Here is a 22,579-nt window from a genome sequence, read left to right as displayed (position 1 = left end):
GGGAAATATTTCATTATTTTTTTTCTCGGTGATTCGCGACTTTCGCTTTGTGAACAGAGCGGAAGTAATTTAGACAGTTCATATCCGGGAAGGTGCACGCTGCACCCAGGCCCTTCTCTTGAGTTCCAATCTATTTGGAATCGAAAGATCACTAGATCACGGTGAAAATGGCGGCTTCGGCGAGACCTTTTCACGATATGTATGATATCAAAGAGGAACTTGGAAGAGGTGCCTTTAGTATAGTTCGAAAATGTGTTCTGAAGGAAGGAAAAGTGGAATTTGCTGTGAAAATTCTCGACACGCGTAAGATGACCTCGCGCGACATCCAGAAGGTTGAGCGAGAAGCTCGAATTTGCCGAGGTCTAAAACACCCGAATATCGTCCGTCTTCACTCTAGCATCTTAGAAGAAGGTTTTTATTATTTAGTATTTGATCTCGTCACTGGAGGAGAACTTTTTGAGGAGATCGTAGCTCGGGAGTATTACAGCGAGGCGGACGCTTCGCACTGTATACAGCAAGTGTTGCAGAGCGTTCAACATTGTCACGATAACAATATTGTGCACAGAGACCTCAAACCTGAAAATCTGCTTCTTTCCAGCAAAGAAAAATCAGCTATATGCAAGCTAGCCGACTTTGGACTGGCGATCGAAGTGGATAACGATAAATTGGGCTGGTTTGGTTTCGCTGGGACGCCGGGTTATTTGTCTCCAGAGGTCTTGAAGAAGGAACCGTACAACAAAGCTGTAGATTTGTGGGCCTGTGGAGTTATTCTTTATATTCTTCTGGTCGGTTATCCTCCGTTTTGGGACGAAGATCAGCAGAAACTATACAGCCAGATCAAAGCTGGGGCGTACGACGTAAGTAAATAAACACTAGATGTTTTGGTTTATTTTTTTCATTTCACTTGCAAAAATTGATGTCCGTGGTTCGAACAAGTTACCAGTTCCTTGTTTATTTTCAGAGAACGAATGATCGTAAACACTGTATCTCAAAGCCTAGCCAAAAAATTAATTCAGACCGTTCTTTATTTGACCATTGGTTTAGCGCCTATATGAAGAACTGGGCTTTCGTTTATTTAGGACTTAAATCGGTCTCCGATTTCTTTCATAATTGTCCATGTTTTTTCTTTACTTTCTGAGCGATTCGTGATTGACATTTGTTTCTGTTTGCCAGAGCAGGACTTTTCTTCGTTTATCATTTTCGCTAATGATCCTTTACTCGCCATGGAGTCTTAACCTACAGCACTCGGTTAACATGAATATCAAAGGGACAAATTGTTTTGTGGGATTCTCCTATCTGGTGGTTTCTTGCCGTAATTGAGGAGCTATTATTCTTTGTGTCTGAACACCTGCCATCGATATCAGAGTAAGAATAAAAATTACAAGCGAAGGAACATATGTTTGCTAGGTAACTGAAACCCTTTAGTTTTCAATTTTGCTATTGAAATTAAGAACGCTGAAATGCTTCCGAAATTAATTTCGAATGCCTCCCTGAGTAAAATGTTAGCTCTTGAAAAAGAAATGGCCAACCGCTATCAAATTTCAAATTTCAAATATTTAGGCCGATAATGTGAGAATTTCGGATAAGCACAAAAAGCGAACATTTGATGACAATATAACTGATCTGTTTGTCTCATGCTCTCTTTAATCTTTTGTTTTTCTTTGTTCCACGCTGAACAAAGATTTCAAGTGTGAGTTTAAACTTGTTTCAGTTCCAAATCTGTAATGTGACATATGTAAAAACCTGTACACTGCTCGACCAATGATGTGAGGGCATCAGAAGGATATTTATGAGCAATAGATCGTTTTCATGTGATGTCATCAAATTCCAAAATCCAAAACTAAAGAGCCACGAAAATTTTTATCCTCATAAGGCATAAGGGGATCTAAACTTAAATCTGTTTAGAACTTTTAAGCTCAATAGTGTCCTTGGTTTAGAAACCAGTGCCGTTTGAAGTTCAGAGTTATGTCGGTGCGTGACATACCACTCCGATCGCGTTTGTGGAGAAATATACACTTATCTAATGATTTTTAGCCTTTTTAGGAGTTAAAGTGCTAGGAAAAGTGCTTGTGTAAATGTTTGTTGGTTCAGTTCAGATAATCAGTCACCTAGATAGCCAAAGTAAGTTCCAGATGTTTGCACTATTTTCCGGCCGCCATGTTGGTGGAGCAAAGAGCTCCACCAACATGGCGGCTCCATACTGGGCTCTGTAAATTTGCGCAAAACATTTCAACGAATATCGGAAGTTTGGGAAAACGCAGAGACCCAAAAATTGGAGAAGTTTCTCCTTTACCTGTCTCCTATAATATCAAAATTTCTTGACTTTATCCACTGAATAGTTTTCGATTTATTTTTTCGTTGCGTGACAGTGAAAACCATCTATACATCATAATTGTAGCTCCAACCTTATTATTCATAATAAGACACCATTGAACTTTGAGTTTGCGTTGAAAAAGGTAGCAAGAACTGTAGATTTCTTGGAAACCCATTTCCTCCAACTTAATTGCTGGCATCTAAATTCGTAGTTAAACATTTTGGTTACGTATCAAGATATTTTTTTCTATTTTAGTCAGAAAGAAAAAGAAACCCTCCACTTGGAAACTCTGTTTCATTGTTACTTACACAAAGGAGCAACAAGGACAGGATGGAGAGCTCTTGAGTGTTCTTGTACATGTTCACAACATATTTTTTACTTGTCCTTTATTTACTTTTCTTTTTACAGTTTGTGCAGAGTTGCTTAAATTATTTTGCCACAAAATGAACTGTTTTTAAAACATTTTCCTGCTCAGCCAAAATAAGAATGACATGTCAGTGTTGTAATTAAAATCAGATGCAGGTTGAAGATGGTACATGTTGGTGTGTTACCATAATGTGTGTCACAGGTTGATTGTTATACCACCATTCATTTTGGCTCAATAAATTTCAAAATCATTCAATAATAAACCAATATTCTCTTGAAACCAAACCTTAAGAACTGCTTGTACTATTTGAATGTGACTCATTATCTCCCAGCAAATATTAGGTCTTAGCAATTAGTCTTATTGAGTAGAAATTATTGTATAGAAAAGCCCCGTCATTACTGATCCAGATAGAAATTGTAATTTTAAGCAATGCTAGTTTCCTTTAATTTTAAAGAAAGTGATAATTTGTTGCAAAATTTTGAATAATTTCTTTGAACTGACACAGTCACTAAATTTCCCAATCCGCATTTTCTCCAGGAAACTCTTCAATAGTAGGAGATCTATAAAAAAATAACTGCCCAAAGGAAAAAATTGCTGAATGAGAGGTTTTATACACTAAACTGTAGATACACCAATTAATTTTTATTATTACAGAAGAAAATACAAATGGAAGTAGACAAAAAGAATATTAAAGCAGTAATGAACTAGAGCAAAAGGAACTCAGATTTAGATTAAACTGCTCACCTTCAAGACCATTCATTCAAAATGTTTTCTCTTGAAATATAGTAATGTTCTTTCTGGTGAATTTGTCTGCCAGTTGCCTGAGAAGCTCAGGCTGTCATGATAATAGTATAGACATTAGAATGATACTGATCGAATTACATAACTGAAAAAAATATAAGTCCAGGCCAGACAAGGTATACTGTTACAGAGTATCAGTATACCTCAATTGGCTGCCTCGAGTTGGCATATACTTTTACATGAAGACTTCAAGAGAAAACCCTTCAAAAGCATATATTTTCTTAGACCTTAATCCTTGGGAAATGAAATGGCATTTTCCCTTGTGCTTCTATAAAGTTCAATTTCATAATTATCTCAGTTGTCAGAGGGACATGATCAATATTAGAAAGAATTCATTACACATTGCCCTTATATAGTGTGTCCAATTTCTCCTAACAGATGGCTTCTTTTCTCTTTTTTATAAAATATGTAAAAGCTGTGGGTATTGCCAACATACTGACAGTGGCTGTGAGTTTTAATTAGGCAATGCTTGCTTGCAAAAAAAAAAGCAGTTTGAAATTATTTTTGGCCTTTATCATGAATGTCAAAAAAGTTTGTCAGATAGGCAAAGAGTTTTCTACCCCAGTGGTACTTGAATGAGATTGATATTGAGATGGCCATATTAATGAGGTAGCTATAAGATGCATTTCCACATCACATTTTATAAAGGACTGATTTTAATAGGTAGAAAAAATAAAAAATAAAAAATCATTAAGAGGCAACAAATTTGTTTTCAGGTTACTAGCTAGATTTAAGGAGGGTGTTTTCCACTGGATTAGCTTCCCACATTTACTGTAATTTTACCTTGGTAACTCAAATCCTTGATAACTCGAAAGCAAACCTCTTGCAACCTCAAAGGGATTTCTCTATCTTTTCAGATTATTGCCTTAACTTGTAGAACTGAAAAGTTGATTCTTTTAGTACTTCTGTATAAAGCAGGGGCTTCATTAACCCTTTGATGCCTGTGCCAGCCATGACAAGCATTGGCCCTTGTTCCACTTCTGATGTCATCACCTCTGACCAAAATTATACTTTTCTTTTCAAGAAGAAAATATCTTTCCAGTGATACCCAGATTGAGGTGATGGGGTCAATTGAGCCTGAAATACGCACACAAATGTTTAAAAATAAGAGTGAAAAACTCAGAGCAAAATTTCCCTCCATGACATGTGCATGGCTACTCCATGGTAAGAATTCCCCATCTTGATGATGCTTTCTTGGGAATTCTTGAAGTGAAAGCAAGCCCAAGCAACAAAAAGATAAGATAAGGAGAAAAAGAAAAGGCAAAACAAAAATTGAATTTAAAAAAAATCCCTAAAGATTTAGGTCACCTTCTTGTCCAAAGACTCAAAATTTTGATTTATGCACATGCCTGAGCAAAAATGTCATGAAGCAAAATGCTAGTGGAAAGAAAGGGTTGCTGTCTTGTTGCCAATACCTTTTAGAAGAGAAATTTTGATGATGCTAGTGGAAAGAAAGGTGTGCTGTCTTGTTGCCAATGGCTTTTTAAGAAGATTGGAGCCAATTTAGCTCATGTCCAGGCTAAAAACATCCAAAATGACCAAAAGTGCATTTTTGGCGAAAAGTTCTAGGTGTCAATGGGTTAAGGGCCCAGCACAGGGCAAATTGACCGGCTGTGAAGATGATTTTGCTCACCTGGTTTGACCATCTAGAGTAAAACTTTTGTTATAAAGAAGTGCAGTTCAAATTGTTTTGCCCGCCTGTGAAAACTAGTCGCCGTCCTGCTAAAACCTTAATGAAACCCCAGTTAAATGATTAGGTGTGAATAGTTTTCCCTCAATCACTTGTCAGCTGACTTGCTTTTGGAATGTGGAACCAATTTTCTTTTACTTACAAAGTTTTGTGGACCATATTTTCTCACAAAAAATTATACTTTAAAGACACAATTTTGGGACTGTGTTTTTTGTAATTTTAAATTACATCAACTGAGCAGTGGATGGCAAAGGGTTTTTGCGTGACACATGATCGTCCCAAAATTAGCAGCATGACACGTGATTGAGACCAAATTAGTTGTGTGATGCTTGACAGGACATCATAACATGATGCGTGATTGCTATTTTACAAGTATGTGATGCGTGATTTACCAATTAGATTTCCGTGATAAGTGAATGTTCTTTGAACTACAGTTGAACCTCCAGTTGCGACCAACTCTCGTAAGCGACCACCTCTCCTCAGCGACCAGATCAAAAGTTTCCAAGTCAAATCACTATAGGGAGCCTCTCGTAAGCAACTACTGAGGCTTGACATCGCTTATGGTAGGTCTGACTGTAGAAGGATACCATTCATTCAAAGTAAATAGTCTTTTTCGTCCTTTTCTTGACCTCTGCTGTCTTTGATCTTTGTGGATCTTCATGGTTCTATAGGTCCAAACAATCCTGACATAACAGGATTAAGTCAATTGAAAATAGTTAAACTTTGCACAAGGACTATGAGCTTCAGTGATATTTTTGTCCATAAATTTTTGTCGACCGATCATTTTTGGCAGTGCATCGGGCCACATCCGAATCTGGCTATCATTTGAAACAATGTCGTCCCAAATGGCTAAAATGATAAGAGACGTTAGAGTTTGGTGTCATCTTATGCCACTCAAGAAGACAGTTGTGTAAGCAGTGAGGGACTACACAAGGAAAAAGTTTATGTACCACTTAACAAAGGTCGTCATAAAGACCTAACCAAATTCAAAAGCTATGTTATGTCATTCACAGAGGAAAAAAACGTTGTCGCACAGTAGAGGATTTACAGGGGTAAAGCTTTGACACAAATATTGCCTGTATATCAAAGCATGGCAAAGGTGGCGTAGGGGTGTTCTCAATGTGTATACAAGATCTCTGCCAAGTTACCCTGGCTGGAGGTAGGCAAGAGTGGTCTGGAGAGGGAAAGATCCAACCCTGCTAGGCTCGCTTCGCTTGCTCTATTTTGTTTTTTTTTTTCACACTCAGGAGCCTGTTCACAAACGGTGTCCACTCTCCCTGATTATCCAGGAGCCTCCTGGATACACAGTACAGAGTGAATCCCCTGGTCTCCCGTACTAGTCACCACTTCTATTTTGGCCAACAATAATATTGTCATCAGTTCAGGAGAAAATGTTTGGAATATTTGCCAATGCATTTCTGTGGTTGAATCGGCAGAGTTCTCCTTCTAACACCACTTTTAGAGTTGAGAAAGTAAAATTGGCAATGTACTTACAGTACTTTTTTATGTGACACGTGATTGGTGAAAAAATTCTCTGTGATGCATGATTTAATAGAAAAATTCCCCTTTGCCACTCTCTGAGTAGTTTTCTGTGACTATTGTGAAGTGGGATGGATTCACTATGCAAAATTTGCATGCTGTTTTTGCTACATGACTGTTAGTATGTTCCTCATCATGGAATAATTTATATCATCATTGTGGTATCTCCGGAGTAACCCTGAAATCTTGAACTTCCAATTACCTCAAACTTCAGACCAAATCCCATAAATGTGGGTCAGTATATCACTAATTTTACCCTCAATATCTTGACGCTCAAGTATCTGTAAAACCCTGATAACTCAAACTGTTATAAAATCTCTGCCCCAAAATATTATTTTCTCTGAGGTATATACCCCAGATATCTCTAACTGACACCAACAAGAGGAGAACATCCGGATTTTAATTAAGACACTTCAAAACTGCTAGCCACAGTGCAATAAAATGGTTATTACTACTCGGTCTCACCCTTGGATGCTGTACATTGTGACAAAATATTTTCCTCACTTCATGCTCTTTTGGCTGGCACATTAATGCTCATTCAGTGATTATGTTTTAAAAGTTAATCTCAGGATTTTTTAACCTTTCTGGCCCATTGAAAGAAGGTTAAATACATGATAAATACCAGCAATTAATGTAAAATCAGCTTCTCAAAATAACAGAGCTTGCACAATTAACTGTTTTTAAAAAATATATTTTATTGATTGCAATTTTTTTGTCAGTGTTCTCTATGCTGGTACAGTAATTTTAACCCAGTTTATATTTGTATGTTTTTCTTTGTAGTTTCCGTCACCAGAATGGGATAGTGTGACAGAGGAGGCAAAAGACCTAATCAAGAAAATGCTCACTGTAGACCAAAATAAAAGGATTAATGTTTCAGATGCTCTCAAACATTCGTGGATTTTGGTATGTTATTATTGTGTTGTCTGAATACAGTTCAAGTTTTGCTTGAGACCAATCTCAACTCTGACCAGTTTATAAGTTATGGTCACCATTTTGAAACCCATTTAAAATGTCACTCAGATTCTGTGATATTAAAAACTCTTTGTAAGGAACCGCTCCCAAATATGACTGTGACCATCTTTGGGAATTACCAAGTGGTCTTTTCCTTTGCTTTTAATCTCTGGAAAGTGACCCCTCAAGAATTCAGCTTCATATTGCCCTACAATGTTCATTTGATAAACACCGTGAATAATTTAAAATTTTAAGATCGTTTGCAGGGGTTTCATTAATGTATTCAGCTAAAGGGCAACTAGCTTTTACAGGCAGGAAAAACTATTTGAAGAGAATTTCTAATATAAGAAACACTTTTCTCTAGATGGTCTAACTGGGCAGGCAAAATCCTCCTCAAAACAGGTCAATTTTCTCAGTGCCTGGCCCTTAATGAAACCCCTGTCAGTCTGTGACTAGAGAAAGAGTGTAGAGTACATTTGTAACACTGAGACTGAGGTAGATAGCTTTATGGTCAAGTAACATGAGCCTCTATTGTTTCAGCATGTAGGCACTTACTTACTGTACAAAAGATGGAGAGGTAAAGCTGATAACCTGTTGGTGTTTTGGCGTAAATTAGGAAGTCCGCCCCCTTTCTTTTGAGTCCTCCCTCTCTAATACCCCCCCGAAACAGTCTTAAAATTACAAGGGCCCCCCCCCCCCAAGGGGGAGTCATCAGATGGTGTTTCATTGTGGAGTTCAGTACGGTGTTAAGATTGGTTTAGCAAGTTAGAGACATGGAATTATAAAATAACTGAGCTACTATGCGTGCTCTCATTGGTCAATAGGTGTGTTTAGATGAGAGTACGTAAACACGATTGTGACATTTTAGATTCAAGCATATTTTTGAGAATTACTGTATAAAAGCAATAGAACACTTTTTCCATGTGTTCATAACCTCATCTAAACACTTGGGGGCTGGGAGAATTCTGGAAAGTTATACAAACCTGAGACATACCGGTAGTTGAGGGTTTGCATAACTGTCTCGAATTCTCCCAACCCTCCTTGTCTTTAGATGATGCTATGTAAACACAGAAAAAGTGCTCTATTGCTTAACTCTGTAATGTTGTTCTGTCAGCATGGAACATTTTGTCTTGAATTTGAATCATGTCTTTTAGTAGTTTACCAAATTTCTGTCTTCAAAGGTGGTCTTTTGTCATTATAAAGAGTTATTTTTGACATGTTATCATGGTCATGACGTAACTGATCACGTCTGATTGAATGATGTTGAGTTACTTATGGACAGATTATTAATTTTTTGAGGGAGGGAGTGTGCAATTTTCTGGGGCTAGGATTTTGTTTTCTCAACTTAGGTTGTGCATGATTTTTTGGGGTGAGCAAAAGCTTTTGCAAAAATGTTTTAACATCAAAAAGCAGGATCTGGAAAGTAGAAAGCACTTGCTTGATGTTTTTCGATGGCTCCCCTTGCACGATTTTTTATTCAGCAGTTTTTGCTGTGTAGGAATTTTGGAAATTGCCCAACACCCCCCCCCCCCCCCCACCCCGCTATGTTTTCAACACACTATTCAAAGCATACCAGTCCTACTTCTTTAGCACTTGTGAATGGAAAGGTGTGCAATAAGAGGCTTTCCAAGAGGAAAGAGTTCAAAGATAGAGATACAATATTAAAGTGGCGGTTGGTTGTTAGGACTCTTATCTTTCTTTTTGAAATAACTTTAAGCTTATGAAAAAAAACTTATTTTTCGAATCAAGATGGTTGGCGATCAATATGTGCTGTCTAGACGGCTACAACCCAATCAGTTAGCTACTCCAGCAAGACGATTCTTTTGAAAACAACGGACTGTGTAGGAGTTTGATCAGAACAAAAACACAAACAGCAAGCTCACTCGTTAAAGGAGGAAGCAGCTTATAACAATATAAGCTGATTAGATCAGTGAACGCAGAAACCCATTGATAAGCTCATGAGTTTAAGCTTATGGTGAAAGACATGAAACTTTTGCAAATCTTTAGACTCGGACCACTCTCAAAAAATAAAAGTGCTAAAAGTAAAACTACTAAAAGTCCCTATTCAGAGTTGAAGTACTGTAAATGCTGCATTGTATAAGCTTTGTAAACTCTTTAGAATTTTGTCTACTGTACCTGTGTGGTATTAAGTTCAGCTTCACTTGTCGACTGGCCTGTGCGTTTTTCCTTTCCACCGTCTTCTCCCCTGGGCACTTATCCAGCTCTTCTCTAAACATGGCCGACACCGAACGTACTCGTTAATCATAGGATTACGCCTTCTCTGTTTGAATTTAATTTCTTATTGGCACTGTTTTCAGTGGACCTCCATAGTGAACCGCCCATAGAGTAAGGAGCATTTGCCTCACTCCTTGCAAAGAATGCGCGTTTTGAATGAGATTGGCTGATAAGGCCGCTGATTGGATAATGTTTCTGATTTGCATCGTCCAATCAGAGTTTGATTTGGCATGCGTTTTCGATTGGATGGAGAAGTTTACGTTTGGAATGTTTTTTTTCAACTAACGTCCGGCTAAGAATTACTCTATTCGTGGTCGTTGATTGAATGAGTGCTTCCTGCGTTTTTTTCTTTTCTTTTTTTTTTTCAGTTGGTGCTTTTCTTTTCATCTGTTTGTTTTCGTCTTAATTGAATAAAATAAAGCTTGGTCTTGTAAGACATCAGGTTGTCAAAGGTGACATCTTTAAGTTAAACACCGCGCATTTAATGTCTGAGTTTACTTAAAATCATTCGAATTTCGGAAGAACTCGAAGAGAGTTTGGTAAATCACCGATCAAAAGCGCGTGGTTTACAGTGCAATGATAGTTGATGCACCGATAAACTCATAAAAATGCGTGGTGTCTTACCTCGTTGAAATGACTACGGTTGTCGAAAGGTCTCCCGGACCAAGACTGAAACCGACTGCTATCATGAATGTCAAGGGTTACTGCATATCAACCTGTCAGCCCGTGTGTTGAAAATGAGTTTTGTGCGTGGTTTGTTTACATGTTATGACCTGATTGTTATCATGAGTGTGCAGGTGATACATCATACTGCATTTACCGCAAGTGCTATTTTTCGACCTTTGAAGATCAAAATAACTTGTACAGCGCAAACGAACGCCTTACAAAGATGGACGGTGTTTGGCGTTGATAACGCGTTTTATTTTATTTTATGTCATTTTTTCCTTCAGAATTCGAATTTTGGTTTCGTTAACTTGTTTACGAGAATGTCTTGATAGTAAGTCTTAAAACCTTTTTGAGTTTCTCAGTGAAAGCAAGCCAATAGCGGTGGTGCTATTTTTATCTCTTGTATTTTTTTCCGCATCAAGAGAAACCTCCTTTTTCGTTGTGTCCACTATATTAAGCAGTAAAAGCTCAGCCGTATAAACTAGTTATATTATATCGGTTATGGGACAGAACTCTCTGAAAATAACGAAAAGGACAACAATCATTGAGTAAGGGGTAGTTCAAGACAAGATAAAGTGTCACGGTGATATTGCGGCCGTCGAGTTTGAAACATTTTCGCATTCTAATTGCGCTGTATTTAATTCTACCTATATATTTGCATATTGCTTGGAACCTGATATTTTGAAATCCACTGGTTTTATGGTTTTACTAATAGGAGGAGCCAAGTGCATCGTCCAAAAGTCTTTCTCGATTAAGACATCTTTTTTTCGTTTTTGTTTTTCCTTTTTTCGAGGCCACTCACGCCATAAAATGGATTCTGCATCGACGAAAAACGATAGTTTTTCTGGTTTGTGGTTCTTTTTCAAGTTTCTTGTTAATTGCGACAAGTGCATCGTGGTCAAGAGATTGACTAAGTGTCTTGTATTGTTTGAGCACCTGCCGGGGAAAGCAAACTAGTTCTACAAAGAACTTATTGCTTTCTTTACTTATTTTCGGTCGGGCCGGCGACAAAATCATTCCGGTTAATCGGCGCGTTTATTCGCGTTGCAGACAGGAACTTGACCATCTAATCAGGTTTAGTTTTATTTCAATAGCCCTTAAAACTACTCCTTAATTGCATTTTGATGTAGTTAACTTGAGACTGCAGTTGAACTCACTATTCAAACGATCAGATTGTTAAAATTACTCTCTCCATTTTCGTTCTTAGAATCGCGAGCGAATCGCATCAAAAGTTCATCGCCAAACCACACTTGATGGTCTGAGAAAGTTCAACGCGCGACGAAAACTCAAGGGCGCCATTTTGACGACGTTGTTAGCGACGCACAATTTTAGTGGCTCGAGAAAGAAAAAGGGTTCGGATGAAGATGTGATGGCGACGCACCCTGAAGAAACAGAAGCGGCCACCCAACCCGCAAGCGCGCAACCGCAGTGGAGGGCACAGAAAGAACAAGAAATAATCCGTTTAACACAGCAACTGATTACCAGTATAACTACGCAAGACTTCGACACTTACAGCAAGCTGGTCGACCCGCACGTGACGGCGTTTGAGCCAGAAGCAAACGGAAATCTCGTGGAAGGCGTGGAGTTTCACAAGTTTTACTTCGATAATGTGCTTCGTCAACGGAACGCGCCCACGAACACCACGATTCTGTCGCCGCACGTGCACATTCTGAGCGCGGAAGCCGCGTGCATCTCTTACGTGCGCTTGACGCAGCGTATTGGTAGCAGTGGAGAGCCTATAACGGACCAATCAGAGGAGACAAGAGTGTGGCAGTTAAAGAATGGCCATTGGGTATGTGTACACCTACACAGGTCTTCTAAATCAAAAGGACATTAGTTTTAGAACTGTAATGTTTTACATGTTTTACAGTTTTACTGTTTGGAAAGGTGATTTGTTAGGAACATATTTGGAATTATATTGTGGTATCAAGTCCACTTAGGCATGGGTGTCTGAGAACTGGAAAATGTGCCTTGGGAGTTCGGACAGTTTAAATTGTAAAACTAGAAATTAAATGTTGCGACGTTTGGTCGGTTAGAAGAGGCAGGCAATCGAGAGAAGCGTTGTTCACTGAACTAGGAAAATATTTGTTATTTTTTCTCTTTATGTAAACCATCCATCATTGCTTAAGGATAAGATTTAATCAGTGGCTTGTATTCCGTGACAGAGCACTAGTTAAGCCTGGTAGGCAAAGAATTATTGTTTTTTGCGTGGTTTAATTTAATCAGCCTCTCTTTAAATTGCTGTCCAGGTTATACTGTAGTTTCGTTTTATCCGGAATGCTTGTTGTTTGGTTTAGCTGAATTTTGAATGAATATGGTGTTATTTATTATACTTCTAATTATAGAGCGTTTTTCAATTGAGTGTCGTAAAACCAAAACCAAAGTAGTCACTTTAGCCAATCACAAAGGACATAGACAATCCAATGAACCAATCAAAGCTCGAAGTAATTACATGTAGCTAACAGTAAGGGCGGGAAAACCTGTGTTAGTGAGTCACAATTGGTTTTGGTTTGACTTCTGATTGGATGAAAAAGTAGCGCGAGTTTTTTTGAGCCAGTCGTGTGGCGCAGTTGATGCAAAACCAATCATTTTTCGACCCTCAAATGAAAGCCGCTGTAGCAATCAACTTTAGCAGATTGTACGGTTTGCATCATTATATAGCATGTGAGATTTCAGCGCTGTTTTGCAAGGGAGAACCATGCTTAGAATCGAGAAATGTTATTTGAAGTAAATCTATGAAATAGCCATCTGATAATATTCGTGAAGTTAGGCTTTTCCATTTTTTGGGGAATCGTGGAAGAGTAGGTAACTGCCAAAACAAGCCTTATTATATTTCAAATTATAGGAAATTTAATGTTAATAATTGCAAGAAAATATTAATATTATTGTTTATATTCACTGGCTCTGTTAACCTTTTCATTTCCAAGACGGATCGGCTTTTAAATACTCTTAACAATACCAGTACATTGATAAGTAAACAGGTAATGAGAATACATTAGAAGATATTGTCTTGATGTACTGCCAAATTCTCAGAGCTGAATTTAAAAATTGCATGTAAATTTAATAAGAGATCAAAATTACTATTTCAATCTTGGGGCTAAGGTGGTTGACGAGAAACTGAATTGAATTTCTAAACGGCGAAGAGCTGGCTTTAGCAATTTATCGCATTTTAGATTTGTTTGTGTGTAGATACCATTAGTCACGTTTTAGTACACGTTGCCACGTTGTTCTGACAGGGTAGAACAAGCACTTATTTGTGACCAAGTTCAAAAAGCACCTGTTGTATTTTCATCAGTTTTCCTTCGAGGGCATTTAGCCAATCATCCTCGGGGACCCGGGGGAAGCTGGTCGAGAGGACGTGATATTTTCGGGCGAATCCCGCTCTTGATGTAAACTTTCGCCCAAAAATATTGCGTCGTCCCGACTAGCTGCCCCTGGGTCTCCGAGGATGTTAGCCTATCAGAGGTGACAGTGAGAGCTGTCAAATTTTGGAAGATTTTGACATATTTATTTGAATGCTGTTATCCGGATAATACAAAAACACCAGTTTACTACTGAAAAACAGACGATGGCTTGTGATGTTACAATATTTGCCGTCACTCCTTGCTCGGCACTAGATGTCCTGAAGAGCGAGATCTGTCCTGTTACGACAGCGTGGCTACTAGGTCAGTTAGATGGTGCACTATTCACGGGTAACCCAGGCTTTCACGTTAATAGCAATTAAACCCTTTGACTCCCAGGAGTAACCAACGTATTAGTTTTCCTCACAATTTACAATTTTAATACACTGTCAAGCAGTCTGGCGATGATAATGGTAATGGGGATAGTGTCTTGATATTACACCAGATTCTCAGAAATAGCCAACAAAGCGTTGTATGGTCATCAGTTATAGGAGGATTAGTTTTCAGATCTTGTGAGTGAAAGGGGTAAAGAGATTACCATTGCAGATAGAATGCTCTCCGTTTCAAAGCAAATAGCCAAAGCACACAGTTTGACTTTGTTGTGATTTGTATCTTACTGGCTGCACTACTGTTAGGAGTATTCCATATACAGCTTAGTCGCATTGTTGCGTGAAAGCTTGGTATGTCTGTTACCATTCCTGCCTTTGTTATCGCATAAGGTGGCTCATGTCAGTGTAGGACATTATGGTCATAGCAATTAAAATTACACCAGTCAAATTGACGCGTCTTTTTCTTCCTTGTGTCTTGTGGTGTAAATGTTTACTTGTTTTACGTGTACTATTTTTGCTTCGTGAAGAGAAATCCGCCACCCATACACTGAAACTGCAGCCTTTTTCAATTGAGTTGATCCTGAAGCGTAACGAGGAATAACTTAATAAGGACAAGACAGAATGACGTGAATACCAATGAAACTATACAGGGGTTCATGTGAGCAGAAGGAACGCTCAAGTAGGTTAAGGCCAGGGTCAGGAATGTAACATGGAATTATGGTTGGGCAGCTATATCTTTTGTTATATTCGTTTCACCAAGCTGAACTTTTCCCTGATTATAAAACGCGGATTCCTGCCTTGCCTTAACATATTATTTTCTTAAAATTTGGTAAATCGGCGAAATGGCGGCGAATTTTAATTGTATTGATCAATTAAGGTTACAGTATACCTTCGGGTCGGCAATTTTCTTCAAATTTGGGTTTTTGGGTCAAAATAGAGGTCGAAGAATAATCTCTAATTTCTGAAAACAATTTTTGAAAAAGGCTAAATATTGGCGGAGAAATGGCGGTTTTACGTTTTCACCGGAAGTAAAAGTTTACCTCTTGATTGACAGCCCTATGGCGCGTATGCAATCAACCGAGGCGATTTTCGCGGGAATTACCTATATGGATGTCACGAATTGACTACTCAGTTGATCAGCATTGTTGTTCTGACTACCCAGCATTTTTGAAATTAGGCGTGTCTCTATTAAGTTATAAGTAAACATAGACCACGTTTAAACCATGGACCGGTTCGAAAAAGCGAAAACAGCGAAGAACGAATGAAAATACATCAATGAGTGAAGAAGCGAAAGTTCGCCACGCGGATGAAGCTATAGTTATCGTATAAGGCGGGCAAATATTCGTGGTGAGAGGAAAGAAAGGTTCTGTAAAAATTTCGGAACTTGACAGCAATAACAGGGATGCTGACAGAGACTCTTCTGATGAGTCCGATATCAACGAATCGTCGGACTCATTGAGACCATTTGAAATATTATCCATGCACAGTTGCCCACACACAGTTGCTCTCCGCGCTGTCTTTTGTTTGTTTCTTTCGCTCAGCCACTCTAGCGTTCGTATCCTTTTTAGTCTTCCCCATTTTGCCAGACCAGCTTCAAGAAAAACCGAGCTACAGAAAAATTATCTCTCTGCCTTCGGTTCCTTGAGCGCATTGCGAAACACAAGAGTTTTTTAGAGATTCGCGCGTAAATTTCACCAGGAGGTTAACGGTAGTAAACTTTCCCTGCACTGACATGATTGGCTTAGTTACCTGAGAACCCAGTTGAAGGCGTTTGTGGGCGGAGTTTGTTCGCGAAGCAGAAAATTTTTCTTAGCGCTGTTTTCTCGAACAAATTTTTTCACTTGAAACAGACACTTTAAAGAGTTATAACTCAAAGGGAATTTGTTCAATTGCTCTTAAATTTGGACAGTGGCTAGTTTAACATATAAACTACAAAAGCATGTCTGGGAATTGTTAATTTCGAAATACTTTTTCTTCGAGAACGATTTTTGTACGATCACTCCACATTTTTTTAATCCTATTTCGAAAATGTTCTGTAACTTTTTACTGCAATCGAATATGCCAAAACGCAGACACGTTTTTTAAGCGCTTTGGGCACTGAAACCGAGGAAAAAATTAAATTGGCGCAAAACGAAATTCGCTTTGACTTGTAGCTTTCGAAAGGTGATTCGGGCGTTCGCATTTAGTGGTCGTGAAAAATTCGACAATTCATTTTCTTTCAAAATTCTTGGTATAGTTTGATAGCCAGCTCCATAAGCTTTAATTTGATATAGGGGTTTAGGTATCTACAGCTTAAACTGCACGCTCAACATCGCTTGCGCGCGAGACACCCCTGAAGGTATACTGTAACCTTAATGAGCGTTTTCGATGCAAATTTAAAATATGTACCCTGCTACGTTTGGAATGATCTTCCTTGATTTAGTTTTTAGAAGATATAAATGATTAAAAGTCGAATTTTGTTGAAAAATACTACCTTTAGCCCTATAATTTTTTTCTGCGAAAAGAGGGCGGTCATTCCAAACGTGGAAGGAAGGATGGAAATGATTGACCTGCATCTTAAGGTAGTTCCCTTGAAATTGTTCTGCTATCAAACTTTTTTTGAAACTTGGCATAATTAACATTCATTCATTAAAAAAGTGCAATAAAAAAATGGGGTCACCGTGCTTGTTTATGTGTCAGCAGGCTCTTAAAATGGGGTATTTTAAATGGTTGCGCGTTAAAAATTCGAATCACCGTCATACAGAAGTAAGTCTTAATTACTTGAAAAACACAAAAGTTTATCTTGAAAGTAAAGCTTCTTTTATTTACATCAGCAGTATTGCTTCATTTAAGCCGTTTTTGATTGCCCGGTTGTAGGAATATTGCACTTTTTCGGACAGTTCCGTGATTAGCTTGCCTCGCCTTGGCCAAAATACACCCAGTTCGGAACTATTTTCCAAAAAAATAATCATGTTCTCCTATCAAACTTATTTTCTTCTTGAAATATGTTCTTTATTAGACTGTTCTTAACAAATACCTGAAAAAAAAATCAGGGGTCACCGTGCTCGTTTAGGAGAAAAGGAGCATTTATTTCACCATCGAGCTTAGTTTGAGGGAAATCTCTTACGTTTTGTACGCGCTAATGGCGCGAAAAACGTGTCCAACGTCACGTGACAGGTCACGTGACCTGTCCGCAGCACCACTTCCACTTTAAAATGTCCAGGACGTTAAAACCTAGCTGTGTGCTAAATTTGGTTTCATTATCATTCATGTCCTCAGAAATATAACTAATAAATTATTTTTAACCAGTAAAAGTTTTTGACTTGAGCGCGCTTAGGTGCTCAGGCTTTTGGTTCGATCAGGACTGTCGTGAGAGAACAGGCTCAAACAGGGAACTCGATATCGGTATGGATGAATTACTTTAGTTAGGCCCCGTCCACACTACGCGGAGGAATTTAAAAACGGAGGTTTCACATTGAAAACGCACCAAAAGTTTTCCCTCCACACTTTGCCGGAGAAATTTAAAAACGTAACAATCACCGGTGTGTTTGACGAAAATCACACGATTATCTTGATGCCATCTTTTTCGAAAAGCTCCGTTTTCAAAATGTTCTCCGTCTACAAGAAAACGAAAAGCCGGTGTTTTCAAATTCTTTCGATTTGTAGACCGTTTTCGAATAGTTCCGTTTTCGTGACGGATTGTTGTGGACAGCAGGCCCAACCGTAGAGATAAACCTGCGTTTTCAAATTTCTCCGGCGTAGTGTGGACACTGCATCAGTTTATAACTTTAGCCGGGAGTGAATTTGCCATAGACTTGTGTTGTTCAGTTGAACACTCGTTTGAACAGTGGTTACATAAGGAAAATATTTATATAGTTATATAATATTTGGACATATTTATCACGTGCACTGTCAGTCCGATATATCACATTCAGACTAGCGTCTGCAAAATAACCTCACGAACCAATATCACGAATTCTTCAAGACAGTGTTTTTATTGATAAGGCGAAGATAGACATGTTTTCTCAATGCCCGTTGTAACTACAACTGTTCAACCGATCTATCGCTTTTTAAGGCAAAATGCGACGGGATACATGTTCCGTGGAAAGCGCGGGAAAATTAGGTCGCGATGGATTAACAAATCTGATTGGCTGAGGAGAAATCATTTTTGTCGACTAGCTGTGGCACTGTAGTTTAAAGCAAAACCTAATGTAAACTGTGAACGCACCTTCTGAAGACAAATGATTACAAGCCAGTGTTTATTTCGAATGAGTATACACAGCTTGAAGCACCCTTGATCTCTTCAGTTCCTTTTTCAATTGAATTTTTGAAACTATTATATACAATCAAGATACGATAGATCATCGTCTCTTATCACAAGTCATAAATTAAAGATTAATTTCAAAATATATTGTCCACCACAAAATTACAGGTCGTTACACGGCAGTAAGGCTCTCATTGCAACAATTTAAGTTGCAAGTCGGGCACAAAACTGTCAAATCTTAGTTCTGTCCAAGTACAATAGAAACAACTACAGTCATAAGGATTCAACCGAACGTTTCGTTTCTTGCCCTGATGCACTGGACATTTCTGCTCCACTTTGGACGTGTATTTTACGACTCACCAGCATACGCTGTAAGACAAGTTTTACATCTCTCTTGAGGAAAGCGTATGCTATCGGATTGGCGGCCGAATTAATAACAAAGAGAATGTCAACTGCTTCTACAAGAGTTGCAGTTGGCCTGCACATATCGAACACATAGCAGAAACATTTGTAGTTCTCGAAGACGTAACAAACGATGAAGAAAAACACAATTGCCACTGTCATTTTGGCGGCTGCTCTGCTATCAAGGGTAGACTCAGTTACAGAGGAAGATGTCTTGGGCGCGTCGTGGTTGAAACGAAGTTGAGCAAAAATCCTTGACGTCCTCTTCGAAATCCTCCGCATGATAAAGAATATTCGAGCTGCGACAAAAATAAATACTAGGATGGGAACAACTTGGAAAATGCCGACCCTGAAAATCAGGAGGAGTTCGCTTTTATTTTCCAGAAAATATGGCACAGTAAACAGCAGGATTGGTGAAATCCACGCCAGGGCAATGGCAATTTTAATCACTCTTGAAGTCATAAACGAGAGATATCTCAGCGGATGAACGATAGCAACGTAGCGATCCAAGATCATTACGAAAAGGTTTGCGGCCGAGAAGTAAAGAAACGTGCGGGAGACCAAGAAAAACGGCCTAAGGCTCTTGGGAGGGTCATTCAACTGGTCTATGTTCAAAGCGAATTGAAGAGGGAAGAAGGTCAGTCCAACGAACAGATCAGCTACGGCCAGAGACAGTACAGACCAGTTGGCTACAGTTTGCAATCGACGAATGGTGAAGATTAAGTAAATCACAAGTCCGTTTCCAACAGTTGTGACAATGGTTAAGAACCATGCTAAGATCCAGTACCACATTGCTGTTTCTTGGACAAAGGAAATTGTGTTCCGCAATGCGATCACATCTCACTGCTGAAAAATTGCAGAATCACGCAGTTTATTACCGACTTATTTTGATTTTTGCAAACCTCAATATCGAGTCATCAATCAAGTATACCACCTTGGGGTCGGATATTCAATTAGGGCTTCGCATGACGTCCCTTGTGATCTATTCTGATAAGCACTTGATTCATATGTTAATATAGACATTATTAGACAGTGGCTCGCGTGCAGTTCGCCTGGTAGGAAAGGTCGTTTCTATGCTCGGTTGAGCTGGAGGAATTGACCGGAATTTCACTGTTTAAAAACTCTATAATACAAATTTGTCTACTTTAATTTACTGTTTTTCCTGGTGTTTTTTTGGAGGCGGTATGAAATAATGTGAAAATGAGTACGTGTTATTCCTCGAAATCAAAACGAGTTTATTTATAAAACTACTAGACGACCTGCCTACGTAGTCGACCACTATAGTCTTCTGACCCTTAAGTGTTTTCATTCTTTCTCTGCATCGATAACTTCCCGTCTGATATGGGAATCATTATAGACATAAATGACCACCAAGGCATTCACAGTGGCGATTTTAGGAGGGTGAATTGGGTTGCTAGAAACGTTCACTTTGGAGAAGCAAAAACAAAAGGTTGTGAATTTTAGGGCAGGAATAAAGGAAAACACTCTGGACAGGCACCTCGTTGCAAGTTCTACTTGTGAAATCGCTAGTTTTTTTGTTATAGTAGTTTTTAATTAGGTTCCAATTCTCAAATTTCAACATTTTGAGGCCATGCCCTGTTAATTCTGGAACCCCAAGGAAACAGCCCCCCCCCCCCTCCCCTGGAAAAGCCTGGTTGTATGATAGATATGCGTCCGCATTTTTGTGCCTCGCCTAGATCGAAACACCAAATTAACCCTTGCGAAAAACAACAAGAAACTTATCATTTTTGTAAAAAAAGAAAAAAAAAAGGGAGAGGAAAGAAGCGATTTCCAACTTTTACGGCCGTAACTAAGCCTGACCGGAACTTATAATTTATGTGTTCAGCTTATACGGTAAAAGCGATAGGTACATAGCTTGTATCAACTGTAACTAAAGTATTTAAAACATGAACACAGATGAAAGCAATGGCTCAACTTTGTATAAAAACCCCACCCTAGAGCCATCAGATTGTTTCTGAGTGTCTCCGACCATGCATAGATAGACTACGTCAGAATGGATTACACCTTGAAAAATCTCAGGCTAATGTAATTCAAGTTAATTCTCGCATTTTTCCCCAGAAATGTGCTAAAACAAATCATGATTTCTTCATCTCTAAGTTGACGTCCTTCAGTTGGTTTTCTAGTAGCATTTTGTAACTAAGTGAAGGTCAGTGTTATGGCATAATTTTGACCTATGTCAAAATCTGAAAGTTATACGAAACAAGTCACAAATGCTCAATCAGTTAACAAACAGGGAACGTCCTCTTCAAAATAGTGAAACTACCATGAGAAATGTTTCAAGACAGTGCAGCGATGTTCATTTATATTCAGAACGGAGATCTTGCCTTACAAGAGTTTGTCCGTCACTGACTGCAATCGTTGCAGTGAAGTACCACTTTGTGGTTACTAAACTGCCCTTCATTTAGTTAAACCTGACAATCCAAAGTTAATTGCGGTGACTTGATTTGCATTCGCTTCTTGAGTTTTTGACTAAGATAAGATACGTTGTTTTGAGGGTGTTTGTATTTTCTGGACGTTTCGGGCTGAATGAGTACTTTATGCACACTATTCATTATTCTTAGCTGAATGAGTAATTATCTAAGAGTATTAAATCTCTATTTCCAGCTGATATTCATTATTCATTTTTCTTTGAGAAGTATTCGTTGAATTCCTAGATTAGCAAATTGAAATATTTTCAAAATCCCCCGGGCAGGCAGTTAACCCGCGAACTCATCACTGGTACATCCACTGAAAAGCAGCAGTGCACCCTTTCATCAGCAGAATCTTCTTCCGAATATTTCTTTTAAGTCTACAGGCTTTAAATATGAAAGACTAAATATCGAACTCTCAAAACAAACACCTTATTTGGGGCCACACAATACTGCGTTTTCAAACAGCGACTGAAATGGTAAAATAAAAAAATTTAAAAAAAAACACCGGAATGTGCCATCCTTTTGTCGTCTTCATTTGCTAATATGCTCAAATACTCCGCATAGTATTGAAGTTATTATTCTCAAGTTTTCCTGTGTATATAGGTTCGTTTCCGAGGGTTTCGAAATCGTACTAAGAATAGAAGAGTGATCCTTAAACTGACAAAGCTGTCTTTTTTTTCTCTTTCTATAACTGGAACCGCCTTCAAATGAAGCAGTAACCTTCGGGTATTGTACGTGTACCGATACACAGGTTTGTAACAATTGATTGTTCAGTAGCTCGCTTTCGCTTCACGTCCTAAGAGCTGTTTTTACTAATTATTAGGTAAACCAACAAATAGCTAACAATGATGATATAATAATTAACGCAATTCTCTTACAGTCTAACTACCGTGCAATCGGCGCCACTTTAGGCTATGAAACCAGTGATATTTTTATATTGCGGAGCAGGAAAGGGAACTTCCAGATGTAACCTTAATATCCAAACTGAAACACTGTATTGCACTTGAAACTGATTGGCTTAAATCAAGGAAGTTGTTCTTCTTTCTTTCTGTTTCCCATGCAGGTGAGTGTACAGGTGCTCAGTTGTTCCGGTTTTAGTAGTGACACTCTTATCACAAGTTGTTTGAATCCGTCATGCTAAGGAGAAACATTTGATGCTCTATATCGGACTGGAGCACTACAGATTTTCTGTCGCGTACTATTGGGTCT

The 22,579-nt window shown here is 38.6% G+C and overlaps 2 protein-coding genes across 2 annotated transcripts; one reads left to right on the top strand and one right to left on the bottom strand.

Annotated features, from left to right (window-relative positions):
• Window positions 1–90: 90 nt before the first annotated feature.
• LOC145478940 (calcium/calmodulin-dependent protein kinase type II alpha chain-like) lies at window positions 91–14,741 on the top strand. Its single transcript, XM_081457140.1, has 3 exons — window positions 91–857; window positions 7,492–7,614; window positions 11,771–14,741. The coding sequence occupies exons 1-3, from the start codon at window positions 168–170 to the stop codon at window positions 12,398–12,400; spliced, it is 1,443 nt and encodes a 480-aa protein (XP_081313266.1). The 5' UTR covers window positions 91–167; the 3' UTR covers window positions 12,401–14,741.
• A 3,801-nt stretch (window positions 14,742–18,542) lies between these two features.
• Window positions 18,543–20,010, bottom strand: LOC145469245 (putative G-protein coupled receptor No18). Its single transcript, XM_081452936.1, has one exon. It carries the CDS (start codon window positions 19,728–19,730, stop codon window positions 18,810–18,812), a length of 921 nt encoding a protein of 306 aa, XP_081309062.1. The 5' UTR covers window positions 19,731–20,010; the 3' UTR covers window positions 18,543–18,809.
• Between the last annotated feature and the right edge of the window lie 2,569 nt (window positions 20,011–22,579).

This window comes from Orbicella franksi, chromosome 2 (assembly GCF_964199315.1).
Source record: "Orbicella franksi chromosome 2, jaOrbFran1.1, whole genome shotgun sequence".
NCBI lineage: Eukaryota > Metazoa > Cnidaria > Anthozoa > Scleractinia > Merulinidae > Orbicella > Orbicella franksi.
This window is presented reverse-complemented; position numbering and strand designations above follow the sequence as displayed.

Bases quoted from the DNA above. Each gene is read 5' to 3' on its own strand.
- LOC145478940 (XM_081457140.1), top strand. From the start codon at position 168: ATGGCGGCTTCGGCGAGACCTTTTCACGATATGTATGATATCAAAGAG. The intron at 858-7,491 runs GTAAGTAAATAA...TTTTCTTTGTAG, and splicing joins TCAAAGCTGGGGCGTACGAC to TTTCCGTCACCAGAATGGGA. The intron at 7,615-11,770 runs GTATGTTATTAT...TTTCGTTCTTAG, and splicing joins TCAAACATTCGTGGATTTTG to AATCGCGAGCGAATCGCATC.
- LOC145469245 (XM_081452936.1), bottom strand. From the start codon at position 19,730: ATGTGGTACTGGATCTTAGCATGGTTCTTAACCATTGTCACAACTGTT.